This window comes from Oncorhynchus mykiss, chromosome 4, assembly GCF_057628025.1.
Source record: "Oncorhynchus mykiss isolate SJ-2025 chromosome 4, ASM5762802v1, whole genome shotgun sequence".
NCBI lineage: Eukaryota > Metazoa > Chordata > Actinopteri > Salmoniformes > Salmonidae > Oncorhynchus > Oncorhynchus mykiss.
The window spans coordinates 87,965,602-87,980,219 of NC_143025.1; the positions used below are offsets into that span (position 1 = coordinate 87,965,602).

Genomic DNA, 14,618 nt, shown 5'->3' on the forward strand with positions numbered 1-14,618 from the left:
GCCATTCAGAGGGTGAATGGGCAAGACAAAATGTTTAAGTGCCTTTGTACTGGGTATGGTAGTAGGTGCCAGGGCGCACCGGTTTGAATGTGTCAAGAACAGCAACGCTGCTGAGTATTTCAGGCTCAACGGTGTCCTGTGTGTATCAAGAATGGTTCACCACCCAAAGAACATCCAGCAAAATTGATACAACTGTGGGAAGCATTGGAGTCAACATGGGGCCAGCATCCCTGTGGAACGCTTTCCACACCTTGTAGAGTCCCATGTCCCGATGAATTGAGGCTGTTCTGAGGTCGAAAAGGGATGCAACTCAATATTAGGAAGTTGTTCCTAATGTTTTGTACACTCAGTGTAAACCTGTCCGTGACCATCATCAGGAAAAAAAATAACAATTGAAACGAAAAAAAAACGACAAACTACATCAGTTAGACACGATCTTTGTAAACCTTGTGGTTTGAACGTTTGAATAAAATATCTTTATATAAGGGTTATAAATGAAATCTGACATTATCTACTAAGCAAAAGACTTTCATTAGGCCTATATTAATTTCAAATTTATCAGAGGTTCATTATTAATTATAAACCGGGTGGTTCGAGCCCTAAATGCTGATAGGCTCAAAGTCGTGGTATATCACTGTATACCACAGGTATGACAAAACATTTATTTTTACTGCTCTAATTACATTGGTAACCAGTTTATAATAGCAATAAGGCACCTCGGGGGTTTGTGGTATATGGCCAATATAACACGGCTAAGGGCTGTATCCAGGCACGCCGCATTGCATCGTGAATAAGAACAGCCTTTAGCCGTGGTATATTGGCCGCATATCGCAAAACCTCGTGCCTTATTGCTCAATTATACCATTCAGTGTGTCGTAAATGGAGCAGTCTGGGCATTGATCTGCAGCGTCTCTGTAGAGTCAATAGGATTGATCCATTGAGGTTTTTTTGTAGGAGAACTAATCACACAGAACCCTTTCTCCCTCAATTAGTCACATCAGACTCTCTTCAGGGGTTGTGTCCTAAATGGTACCCTATTCCCTTTATAGTGCACTACTTTTAACCAGGGCCCTATGGCACCCTATTCCCTTTATAGTGCACTACTTTTAACCAGGGCCCATAGTGCTCTGGTAAAAAGTAGTGCACAATATAGGACATAAGCTGACATTTTGGACTGACCATCTACAACCGAAGGCCCTTTTTAGATGAGTGTTTCTCAATCTGTTTTTAACAGGGTCTGTATTCCAGTCTGTTTTTGCTAAAAATGCCAACAAGTCCTTGTCACTCATTGTTTTGAGAGATGGTGTTGATATCTGAGACCAGGCTAGGACTGGCAAACTATGTTTTAATCCTCCTGGGGTGCTGCTTCCATCAAAACTAGCACTCGAACATCTCAGGGTACCTGGGGTGCTGCTTCCATCAAAACTAGCACTCGAACATCTCAGGGTACCTGGGGTGCTGCTTCCATCAAAACTAGCACTCGAACATCTCAGGGTACCTGGGGTGCTGCTTACATCAAAACTAGCACAAAAACATCTCAGGGTACCTGGGGTGCTGCTTCCATCAAAACTAGCACTCGAACATCTCAGGGTACCTGGGGTGCTGCTTCCATCAAAACTAGCACTCTAACATCTCAGGGTACCTGGGGTGCTGCTTCCATCAAAACTAGCACTCTAACATCTCAGGGTACCTGGGGTGCGTCTTCCATCAGAACTAGCACTCGAACATCTCAGGGTACCTGGGGTGCCACTTTCATCAAAACTAGCACTCGAACATCTCAGGGTACCTGGGGTGCTGCTTCCATCAAAACTAGCACTCTAACATCTCAGGGTACCTGGGGTGCTGCTTCCATCAAAACTAGCACTCGAACATCTCAGGGTACCTGGGGTGCCACTTTCATCAAAACTAGCACTCGAACATCTCAGGGTACCTGGGGTGCTGCTTCCATCAAAACTAGCACTCTAACATCTCAGGGTACCTGGGGTGCTGCTTCCATCAAAACTAGCACTCGAACATCTCAGGGTACCATAAAGCAGTATCCCACGGACCAGGCCCGGTCCAGGAATCTGAGGTTGAGTAACACTGTTTTAGAAGAGTTTTATAATAGAATATAAACAGAACATGAGGATCATATAAACTCAGTTAATCCAAAGTTATTTTATACTATATATTTGCAAACTGTACAATTGCACTTATCATGTCATTAATTTCATTGAATGTTTCAGTCACTGTCTGTACTACAAAGGATTGGCGTTGGAAAGGAATGGTTTTCAATAGATCTGAAGAGACATGTTCTACCATAGAAAATAAACTCAAAATAATATGGAATAAAAAATGAAGCCCACATAGGGACAGCTACAGCTCAAGGCTTGATAGATTTCTCAAAATGAAATATTGCTGGTTCCTTTTGATGAAAAACAACAAGAGAAAATAACATCGCTATGGAGACAAGTGAAAGGTTTGATACAGAAACTCATTCATTATTTAAGACTTGATGATGACAGTTTAATCACGTTAGAAGATGTTTATGTTTATGGAAAAATGTCAATGTCTCACCCAGAATCTAAGATTCATCCAGTGTTCGTGTGACTCAATTCTCCATGTCAATCACAATGTAAATGTGGCATTGCAGGAATCGAATGCATGTACTGTATGTTCAATACATCATTGCCAAACTCATCAAAATCAACTAGATTAAATTGGTTGTGCTAATTAGAAATCAGTTGAAAAGGTTTTATCTGCTCTGCTAGCAGTACCAGTAGAAATCAGTTGAAAAGGTTTTATCTGCTCTGCTAGCAGTACCAGTAGAAATCAGTTGAAAAGGTTTTATCTGCTCTGCTAGCAGTACCAGTAGAAATCAGTTGAAAAGGTTTTATCTGCTCTGCTAGCAGTACCAGTAGAAATCAGTTGAAAAGGTTTTATCTGCTCTGCTAGCAGTACCAGTAGAAATCAGTTGAAAAGGTTTTATCTGCTCTGCTAGCAGTACCAGTAGAAATCAGTTGAAAAGGTTTTATCTGCTCTGTTAGCAGTACCAGTACAAATCAAGTGAAAATATTTATTGGAAAGATAGAACAAGAAAAAAAGAGAGAACATCGAAACCAGGGTAAAAATCCATGTCTTCAGAAAAACGTGACTTTGGTCTTTAGACTTGGGCTATTTGGTGTTCCAGTGGGGACTTTCTAAAATCTCACCAGTCATTGACATAAAATGTATACATTACACGACAGGGAGAATCATCTGAGACAGACTCATCTAGCTCTAGAGTTGTATATCCCTGCTTTCTCTTACAGGTGGTTGGTTAGGTGGTTGGTCAGGTGGTTGGTCAGGTGGTTGGTCAGGTGACTGGTCAGGTGACTGGTCAGGTGGTTGGTCAGGTGGTTGGTCAGGTGGTTGGTCCGGTGACTGGTCAGGTGGTTGGTCAGGTGGTTGGTCAGGTGACTGGTCAGGTGGTTGGTCAGGTGACTGGTCAGGTGACTGGTCAGGTGGTTGGTCAGGTGACTGGTCAGGTGGTTGGTCAGGTGGTTGGTCAGGTGACTGGTCAGGTGGTTGGTCAGGTGACTGGTCAGGTGGTTGGTCAGGTGGTGGTCAGGTGGTTGGTCAGATTTCCTCCATTGACTTTGTATCCAGTCATTGACATAAAATGTATCAAAGAACTTGATAGAAAAAGGAAAAGGTGTATTGCTGTTCTCATTACGCTCCGTCAGTGGAATACTCCTCTGGCTGACCTCCAGCCATAGCTGTCATCAGGGATCATAGGTTCAAAGGTCAACGGACAGGGTAGTTTAAGGGTCGACAACGGGAAAGTTGCTGACCTTGTTGTTCCTGCTGATTCGTCGTTCTGGCCGTGGGCGTGGCTGTTTGGTCTGGATCAGTTCCTCTGGGGTGTTCCCCAGCGGTGGGAGGAGCCTCTTTTTACTGTTCCTGGTCTCCGGCAGCCACTGGGGCGGCAGCTCGAATGGACCGAACCCAAACTGGGTGGCGTTGTCAGGCTCTGTGGGGGTCGCTGGCGCCACCTGTGATGAGGAGGTGTAAGAGCAGGCGTGGACAGGGGCAGGGGAGACTTTGGGCAATATGAGAGGAGGTTCTTTAGTCACTAGGACACTCTCTCTGATTGGTTGGGTCTCTTTCTGTAGAACCATCTTCCCTTTGTGTCCCCCTAGTCTACCCCCGCCAAGGTGGTTCTCTTTGGGTTGCAAACAACCCCCACCACCTCCTGACCCTAACGAAGGTATCTCATTCTCTACCTCCTCCTCGTCCTCTTCATCGGTCGGCCTAAAGATCTGCTGCTGTCCGATATTAAACATCTCCAGGAGCTGGCTCCCGGCCTGAGCCGACCCCTCCAGCCCTCCCTCGCCCCCTAGCCCCAGGGCCCCAGTGCTGACTACGTTACGCCGGCTGTAGCGTCTGTGGACCCGGGCTAAAACATCCAAAAGGCACTGCCTGGCCGTGCGGTTCACCGTCAGAAACAGCAGAGGGTTGGTGAGGAGAGACACCTTTGGCAGCCAGATGGCTGTGAGGTAGAGAGAAGGAGACAATTCCTCACCGTCCCCGAGAAGAGTGCGGTATACCACCAACGCCCCATAGGGGGCGCTACAGGCCGAGAAGGCTAAAACGACAGCTAGTAATGTAGCGTGTAGCTCAGCCTCGCGCTGCGACACGTACGGAATAGAGATGGAGTTCTGAGGGGTTCTCAACGCTGCAATAATCACCTTCTTCTTCTGGCTGGCGCTAAGGGCTCGGCGAATCAGAACCATGAACAGGAAGACAACCGCCAGGGGGAGGATCACCTAAAAATAAAATGCAATTAAAAACACAACAACTGTTGTACTGTTGTCTTTCCTGCACCAACACTCTTAGAAAAAAATTTGGTTCTAAAAAGGGTTCTTCGGTTGTCCCCATAGGATAACCATTTTTGGTTCCAGGTAGAACCATAGAGGGTTCTGGAACAAAAAAAAGAGTTATTCAAACAGTTCTCATATGGGAACAGCCAAAGAATCCTTAAATGTTCGCGAGAACATATTTTTTTTCTAAGAGGGTAGCACTCATACTTCTATTTTGTTACTAAACACTGGCGAGCCGAAAAACTGTGTTTTTTTTATTACTTGCAATGATTGTAATTCACTGGCTGGATAAAAACCGACTGATAAATGATCACAATGTAAATGTAACCACCGTGGTTACGTTGTAGATCACCACGTAGACCATGTGACCCAAGGAGCGTGCGCGGGCGTCGGAGCATGACAAGGTAGCGTACACGTCGGTAACGTTGGTGACGGCGAACACGGGCACGCTGGCGATGGTGGCGTGGATCCAGATGTAGATAACCAGGTCACGTGACTTGGCGTCTGAGATCTTCCTCTCCAGAGGGTAGAGGACAGAGTAGTACCTAAGAGAGAAGAAGAAGAGGAGACAGCATTACACACTGTCCTAAGGGTAGAGGACAGAGTAGTACCTAAGAGAGAAGAAGAAGAGGAGACAGCATTACACACTGTCCTGAGGGTAGAGGACAGAGTAGTACCTAAGAGAGAAGAAGAAGAGGAGACAGCATTACACACTGTCCTAAGGGTAGAGGACAGAGTAGTACCTAAGAGAGAAGAAGAAGAGGAGACAGCATTACACACTGTCCTGAGGGTAGAGGACAGAGTAGTACCTAGAGAGAAGAAGAAGAGGAGACTGCATTACACACTGTCCTGAGGGTAGAGGACAGAGTAGTACCTAGAGAGAAGAAGAAGAGGAGACAACATTACACACTGTCCTGAGGGTAGAGGACAGAGTAGTACCTAAGAGAGAAGAAGAAGAGGAGACAGCATTACACACTGTCCTGAGGGTAGAGGACAGAGTAGTACCTAAGAGAGAAGAAGAAGAGGAGACAGCATTACACACTGTCCTGAGGGTAGAGGACAGAGTAGTACCTAAGAGAGAAGAAGAAGAGGAGACAGCATTACACACTGTCCTGAGGGTAGAGGACAGAGTAGTACCTAAGAGAGAAGAAGAAGAGGAGACAACATTACACACTGTCCTGAGGGTAGAGGACAGAGTAGTACCTAAGAGAGAAGAAGAAGAGGAGACAGCATTACACACTGTCCTGAGGGTAGAGGACAGAGTAGTACCTAGAGAGAAGAAGAAGAGGAGACAGCATTACACACTGTCCTGAGGGTAGAGGACAGAGTAGTACCTAGAGAGAAGAAGAAGAGGAGACAACATTACACACTGTCCTGAGGGTAAATATATATATACACACAGTACCAGTCAAATGTTTGGACACGCCTACTCATTCAAGGGTTTTTTCTTTATTTTTACTATTTTCTACATTGTAGAATGATAGTGAAGACGTCAAAACTATTAAATAATACATATGGAATCATGTAGTAACCAAAAAAGTGCTAAACAAAACATTGTATATTTGAGGTTCTTCAAAGTAGCCACCCTTTGCCTTGATGACAGCTTTGCACACTCTTGGCATTCTCTCAATCAGCTCCATGAGGAATGCTTTTCCAACAGTCTTGAAGGAGTTCACACATATATGCTGGACACTTGTTGGCTGCTTTTCCTTCACTCTGCAGTCCAACTTATCCCAAACCATCTCAGTTGGGTTGAGGTTGGGTGATTGTGGAGACCAGGTCATACCCCCAGGACAGTAGTATCTACCATTAGACATAGACAGGACAGTAGTATCTACCATTAGATGTAGGCAGGACAGTAGTATCTACCATTAGATATAGACAGGACAGTAGTATCTACCATTAGATATAGACAGGACAGTAGTATCTACCATTAGATGTAGACTTGACAGTAGTATCTACCATTAGATATAGACAGGACAGTAGTATCTACCATTAGATGTAGACAGGACAGTAGTATCTACCATTAGATGTAGACAGGACAGTAGTATCTACCATTAGATGTAGACAGGACAGTAGTATCTACCATTAGATGTAGACAGTACAGTAGTATCTACCATTAGATGTAGACTTGACAGTAGTATCTACCATTAGATGTAGACAGGACAGTAGTATCTACCATTAGATATAGACAGGACAGTAGTATCTACCATTAGATGTAGACTTGACAGTAGTATCTACCATTAGATGTAGACTTGACAGTAGTATCTACCATTAGATGTAGACAGGACAGTAGTATCTACCATTAGATGTAGACAGGACAGTAGTATCTACCATTAGATGTAGACAGTACAGTAGTATCTACCATTAGATGTAGACAGGACAGTAGTATCTACCATTAGATATAGACAGGACAGTAGTATCTACCATTAGATATAGACAGGACAGTAGTATCTACCATTAGATGTAGACTTGACAGTAGTATCTACCATTAGATGTAGACTTGACAGTAGTATCTACCATTAGATGTAGACAGGACAGTAGTATCTACCATTAGATGTAGACAGGACAGTAGTATCTACCATTAGATGTAGACAGGACAGTAGTATCTACCATTAGATGTAGACTTGACAGTAGTATCTACCATTAGATGTAGACTTGACAGTAGTATCTACCATTAGATGTAGACTTGACAGTAGTATCTACCATTAGATGTAGACAGGACAGTAGTATCTACCATTAGATGTAGACAGGACAGTAGTATCTACCATTAGATGTAGACAGTACAGTAGTATCTACCATTAGATGTAGACAGGACAGTAGTATCTACCATTAGATATAGACAGGACAGTAGTATCTACCATTAGATATAGACAGGACAGTAGTATCTACCATTAGATGTAGACTTGACAGTAGTATCTACCATTAGATGTAGACTTGACAGTAGTATCTACCATTAGATGTAGACAGGACAGTAGTATCTACCATTAGATGTAGACAGGACAGTAGTATCTACCATTAGATGTAGACAGGACAGTAGTATCTACCATTAGATGTAGACAGGAGAGTAGTATCTACCATTAGATGTAGACAGGACAGTAGTATCTACCATTAGATATAGACAGGACAGTAGTATCTACCATTAGATGTAGACAGGATAGTAGTATCTACCATTAGATGTAGACAGGACAGTAGTATCTACCATTAGATGTAGACAGGACAGTAGTATCTACCATTAGATATAGACAGGACAGTAGTATCTACCATTAGATGTAGACAGGACAGTAGTATCTACCATTAGATGTAGACAGGACAGTAGTATCTACCATTAGATATAGACAGGACAGTAGTATCTACCATTAGATGTAGACAGGACAGTATCATTTACAAAGGCTGCAGTCTGAGCACTAGGAGCAGGAATCTCTCATTAGAGCAGACAGCAGGCATTGACGAGGATTCTCTTGGAAACATCACAGAAGAGAATAAAAGGTAAGACGTGTGTTCTTGTGATTGTTAATTTCCTGTGAGTTTGATGTAAACAGTATGAACACTAAGGAAAGCCTTCTTAGAGGATGTAGATGGAAGACTCTCTGGAGTGGAGACCGAAGGGTCCTTCAATGAGGCTAGATAAATACTCTATAGTTGCACGCATGACTGTAAGTCCCTTTGAATAAAAATGTCTGCTTAATATGATATATTACTTTGCTTGGCCTGCACCTTCTATCTAGACTAACCTTGCTGTACCTACTGTGCCTAGGTCAATGTGAAGAGGACGAGGAAGATCTTAACTGAGGTGTGAAGCGTCTTAACTGAGGTGTGAAGAGTCTTAACTGAGGTGTGAAGAGTCTTAACTGAGGTGTGAAGTGTCTTAACTGAGGTGTGAATAGTCTTGACTGAGGTGTGAAGAGTCTTAACTGAAGTGTGAATGAAGGTGTGAAGAGTCTTAACTGAGTTGTGAAGAGTCTTAACTGAGGTGTGAAGAGTCTTAACTGAGGTGTGAAGAGTCTTAACTGAGGTGTGAAGAGTCTTAACTGAGGTGTGAATGAAGGTGTGAAGAGTCGTAACTGAGTTGTGAAGAGTCTTAACTGAGGTGTGAAGAGTCTTAACTGAGGTGTGAAGAGTCTTAATTGAAGTGTGAAGGGTCTTAACTGAGGTGTGAATAGTCTTGACTGAAGTGTGAATGAAGGTGTGAAGAGTCTTAACTGAGGTGTGAATAGTCTTGACTGAGGTGTGAAGAGTCTTAACTGAGGTGTGAAGAGTCTTAACTGAGGTGTGAAGAGTCTTAACTGAGGTGTGAAAAGTCTTAACTGAGGTGTGAAAAGTCTTAACTGAGGTGTGAATAGTCTTGACTGAAGTGTGAAGAGTCTTAACTGAAGTGTGAATGAAGGTGTGAAGAGTCTTAACTGAGTTGTGAAGAGTCTTAACTGAGGTGTGAAGAGTCTTAATTGAAGTGTGAAGAGTCTTAACTGAGGTGTGAATAGTCTTGACTGAGGTGTGAAGAGTCTTAACTGAAGTGTGAATGAAGGTGTGAAGAGTCTTAACTGAGGTGTGAATAGTCTTGACTGAGGTGTGAATGGTCTTGACTGAGGTGTGAAGAGTCTTAATTGAGGTGTGAATAGTCTTGACTGAGGTGTGAAGAGTCTTAACTGAAGTGTGAATGAAGGTGTGAAGCGTCTTAACTGAGGTGTGAATAGTCTTGACTGAGGTGTGAAGAGTCTTAACTGAAGTGTGCATGAAGGTGTGAAGAGTCTTAACTGAGTTGTGAAGAGTCTTAACTGAGGTGTGAAGGGTCTTAACTGAGGTGTGAAGAGTCTTAATTGAAGTGTGAAGAGTCTTAACTGAAGTGTGAATGAAGGTGTGAAGAGTCTTAACTGAGGTGTGAAGAGTCTTAACTGAGTTGTGAAGAGTCTTAACTGAGGTGTCAAGAGTCTTAACTGAGTTGTGAAGAGTCTTAACTGAGTTGTTGACTCTCCAACAAGGCAATGACCCGAAACATACCTCAAGATCCACACAGAAATGGTTCTGTGACAACAAAATCAATGTTCTGCCTTGGCTCAGTCGCCGGCACGCAATCCAATCGAATACCTGTGGGCTGAGTGGAAGAGGGCAGTTGATAAGCGCAAACCCAAGAATGTGAAGGATCTTGAAAGGATCTGCCTAGAGGAATGGTCCAAAATCCCTCCAAATGTGTTCCTTAACCTTGTCAAACATTTACAGGAAAGGACTCCATGCTGTTATCCTTGCCAGAGTTGGTTGCACTAAGTACTAAATGAGGAGTGCCAATAATTATGAAACCTTGATTTTGGTTAAATGTATTTTGTATTAAATAATTGTATGATTTTGGTTGGTTCCATTGGAACATTAATAAAGTACAGCATTTCTAACATGTTGGTATTTTGAGTTCATCTCTATAACTATATTGTTTATATTTGTTTAAGTATTGTTTGTGCATTGCCGGTCAGGGGTACCAGTCATTTTGGAGCCCACTGTATGATACCTGATGGTCAATGGGCCCCACGCTGGTTGGTAATTCAACCTGCTTACTACAAGTTTAGATAGTTGGCCGCTAGAATAACTTACCATTCTAAAAAAGGTTTTTGCTGACTGCGCTAATTGAGTGATTGTTGATGCACGACCACATTTAGAAATTGCACCTTGTGTATTCTATCGTTCTAACTGTCAACAGGAAGTCGAGACCCCGACTGAGGTCCATATTATTATTTTGTAAAAAAATAAAAAATAAATTGCCTACAAAACAGCGGGCAGCCAGTAGCCCATCCCTGCTATATGTAGTGGGCAGCCAGTGGGCAGCCAGTGGGCAGCCAGTGCCATCCCTGCTATATGTAGTGGGCAGCCAGTGGGAAGCCAGTCCCTGCTATCCCTGCTATATGTAGTGGGCAGCCAGTCCCTGCTATCCCTGCTATATGTAGTGGGCAGCCAGTCCCTGCTATCCCTGCTATATGTAGTGGGCAGCCAGTCGCTGCTATCCCTGCTATATGTAGTGGGCAGCCAGTCCCTGCTATCCCTGCTATATGTAGTGGGCAGCCAGTCCCTGCTATATGTAGTGGGCAGCCAGTCCCTGCTATATGTAGTGGGCAGCCAGTCGCTGCTATCCCTGCTATATGTAGTGGGCAGCCAGTCCCTGCTATCCCTGCTATATGTAGTGGGCAGCCAGTCCCTGCTATCCCTGCTATATGTAGTGGGCAGCAAGTCCCTGCTATCCCTGCTATATGTAGTGGGCAGCCAGTCGCTGCTATCCCTGCTATATGTAGTGGGCAGCCAGTCCCTGCTATATGTAGTGGGCAGCCAGTCCCTGCTATATGTAGTGGGCAGCCAGTCCCTGCTATCCCTGCTATATGTAGTGGGCAGCCAGTCCCTGCTATATGTAGTGGGCAGCCAGTCCCTGCTATATGTAGTGGGCAGCCAGTCCCTGCTATATGTAGTGGGCAGCCAGTCGCTGCTATCCCTGCTATATGTAGTGGGCAGCCAGTCCCTGCTATCCCTGCTATATGTAGTGGGCAGCCAGTCCCTGCTATATGTAGTGGGCAGCCAGTCCCTGCTATATGTAGTGGGCAGCCAGTCCCTGCTATATGTAGTGGGCAGCCAGTCCCTGCTATCCCTGCTATATGTAGTGGGCAGCCAGTCCCTGCTATCCCTGCTATATGTAGTGGGCAGCCAGTCCCTGCTATCCCTGCAATATGTAGTGGGCAGCCAGTCCCTGCTATATGTAGTGGGCAGCCAGTCCCTGCTATATGTAGTGGGCAGCCAGTCCCTGCTATATGTAGTGGGCAGCCAGTCCCTGCTATCCCTGCTATATGTAGTGGGCGGCCAGTCCCTGCTATATGTAGTGGGCAGCCAGTCCCTGCTATATGTAGTGGGCAGCCAGTCCCTGCTATATGTAGTGGGCAGCCAGTCCCTGCTATCCCTGCTATATGTAGTGGGCAGCCAGTCCCTGCTATATGTAGTGGGCAGCCAGTCCCTGCTATATGTAGTGGGCAGCCAGTCCCTGCTATCCCTGCTATATGTAGTGGGCAGCCAGTCCCTGCTATATGTAGTGGGCAGCCAGTCCCTGCTATATGTAGTGGGCAGCCAGTCCCTGCTATCCCTGCTATATGTAGTGGGCAGCCAGTCCCTGCTATCCCTGCTATATGTAGTGGGCAGCCAGTCCCTGCTATCCCTGCTATATGTAGTGGGCAGCCAGTCCCTGCTATCCCTGCTATATGTAGTGGGCAGCCAGTCCCTGCTATATGTAGTGGGCAGCCAGTCCCTGCTATATGTAGTGGGCAGCCAGTCCCTGCTATCCCTGCTATATGTAGTGGGCAGCCAGTCGCTGCTATCCCTGCTATATGTAGTGGGCAGCCAGTCCCTGCTATCCCTGCTATATGTAGTGGGCAGCCAGTCCCTGCTATATGTAGTGGGCAGCCAGTCCCTGCTATATGTAGTGGGCAGCCAGTCGCTGCTATCCCTGCTATATGTAGTGGGCAGCCAGTCCCTGCTATCCCTGCTATATGTAGTGGGCAGCCAGTCCCTGCTATCCCTGCTATATGTAGTGGGCAGCAAGTCCCTGCTATCCCTGCTATATGTAGTGGGCAGCCAGTCGCTGCTATCCCTGCTATATGTAGTGGGCAGCCAGTCCCTGCTATATGTAGTGGGCAGCCAGTCGCTGCTATATGTAGTGGGCAGCCAGTCCCTGCTATCCCTGCTATATGTAGTGGGCAGCCAGTCCCTGCTATATGTAGTGGGCAGCCAGTCCCTGCTATATGTAGTGGGCAGCCAGTCCCTGCTATATGTAGTGGGCAGCCAGTCGCTGCTATCCCTGCTATATGTAGTGGGCAGCCAGTCCCTGCTATCCCTGCTATATGTAGTGGGCAGCCAGTCCCTGCTATATGTAGTGGGCAGCCAGTCCCTGCTATATGTAGTGGGCAGCCAGTCCCTGCTATATGTAGTGGGCAGCCAGTCCCTGCTATATGTAGTGGGCAGCCAGTCCCTGCTATCCCTGCTATATGTAGTGGGCAGCCAGTCCCTGCTATATGTAGTGGGCAGCCAGTCCCTGCTATATGTAGTGGGCAGCCAGTCCCTGCTATATGTAGTGGGCAGCCAGTCCCTGCTATCCCTGCTATATGTAGTGGGCAGCCAGTCGCTGCTATCCCTGCTATATGTAGTGGGCAGCCAGTCCCTGCTATCCCTGCTATATGTAGTGGGCAGCCAGTCCCTGCTATATGTAGTGGGCAGCCAGTCCCTGCTATATGTAGTGGGCAGCCAGTCGCTGCTATCCCTGCTATATGTAGTGGGCAGCCAGTCCCTGCTATCCCTGCTATATGTAGTGGGCAGCCAGTCCCTGCTATCCCTGCTATATGTAGTGGGCAGCAAGTCCCTGCTATCCCTGCTATATGTAGTGGGCAGCCAGTCGCTGCTATCCCTGCTATATGTAGTGGGCAGCCAGTCCCTGCTATATGTAGTGGGCAGCCAGTCGCTGCTATATGTAGTGGGCAGCCAGTCCCTGCTATCCCTGCTATATGTAGTGGGCAGCCAGTCCCTGCTATATGTAGTGGGCAGCCAGTCCCTGCTATATGTAGTGGGCAGCCAGTCCCTGCTATATGTAGTGGGCAGCCAGTCGCTGCTATCCCTGCTATATGTAGTGGGCAGCCAGTCCCTGCTATCCCTGCTATATGTAGTGGGCAGCCAGTCCCTGCTATATGTAGTGGGCAGCCAGTCCCTGCTATATGTAGTGGGCAGCCAGTCCCTGCTATATGTAGTGGGCAGCCAGTCCCTGCTATATGTAGTGGGCAGCCAGTCCCTGCTATATGTAGTGGGCAGCCAGTCCCTGCTATCCCTGCTATATGTAGTGGGCAGCCAGTCCCTGCTATATGTAGTGGGCAGCCAGTCCCTGCTATATGTAGTGGGCAGCCAGTCCCTGCTATATGTAGTGGGCAGCCAGTCCCTGCTATCCCTGCTATATGTAGTGGGCAGCCAGTCCCTGCTATCCCTGCTATATGTAGTGGGCAGCCAGTCCCTGCTATCCCTGCTATATGTAGTGGGCAGCCAGTCCCTGCTATATGTAGTGGGCAGCCAGTCCCTGCTATATGTAGTGGGCAGCCAGTCCCTGCTATATGTAGTGGGCAGCCAGTCCCTGCTATCCCTGCTATATGTAGTGGGCAGCCAGTCCCTGCTATATGTAGTGGGCAGCCAGTCCCTGCTATATGTAGTGGGCAGCCAGTCCCTGCTATATGTAGTGGGCAGCCAGTCCCTGCTATATGTAGTGGGCAGCCAGTCCCTGCTATCCCTGCTATATGTAGTGGGCAGCCAGTCCCTGCTATATGTAGTGGGCAGCCAGTCCCTGCTATATGTAGTGGGCAGCCAGTCCCTGCTATCCCTGCTATATGTAGTGGGCAGCCAGTCCCTGCTATCCCTGCTATATGTAGTGGGCAGCCAGTCCCTGCTATCCCTGCTATATGTAGTGGGCAGCCAGTCCCTGCTATCCCTGCTATATGTAGTGGGCAGCCAGTCCCTGCTATATGTAGTGGGCAGCCAGTCCCTGCTATATGTAGTGGGCAGCCAGTCCCTGCTATATGTAGTGGGCAGCCAGTCCCTGCTATCCCTGCTATATGTAGTGGGCAGCCAGTCCCTGCTATATGTAGTGGGCAGCCAGTCCCTGCTATATGTAGTGGGCAGCCAGTTCCTGCTATATGTAGTGGGCAGCCAGTCGCTGCTATATGTAGTGGGCAGCCAGTCGCTGCTATATGTAGTGGGCAGCCAGTCCCTGCTATCCCTGCTATA

General features: G+C 46.5%; 1 protein-coding gene across 1 annotated transcript in view; it reads right to left on the reverse strand.

Moving 5' to 3' along the window:
• Positions 1-3,293: 3,293 nt before the first annotated feature.
• LOC110521102 (putative G protein-coupled receptor 176) overlaps positions 3,294-14,618 on the reverse strand; it is a 40,198-nt gene continuing 28,873 nt past the window's right edge. Inside the window, exons 3-4 of the mRNA XM_090233227.1 lie at positions 5,173-5,386; positions 3,294-4,787 (exon numbers count right to left, since the gene is read on the reverse strand). Of these exons, the coding sequence (XP_090089353.1) occupies positions 3,783-4,787; positions 5,173-5,386 (1,219 nt within the window). The 3' untranslated portion in view covers positions 3,294-3,782. The remainder of the gene's footprint in view (positions 4,788-5,172; positions 5,387-14,618) is intronic.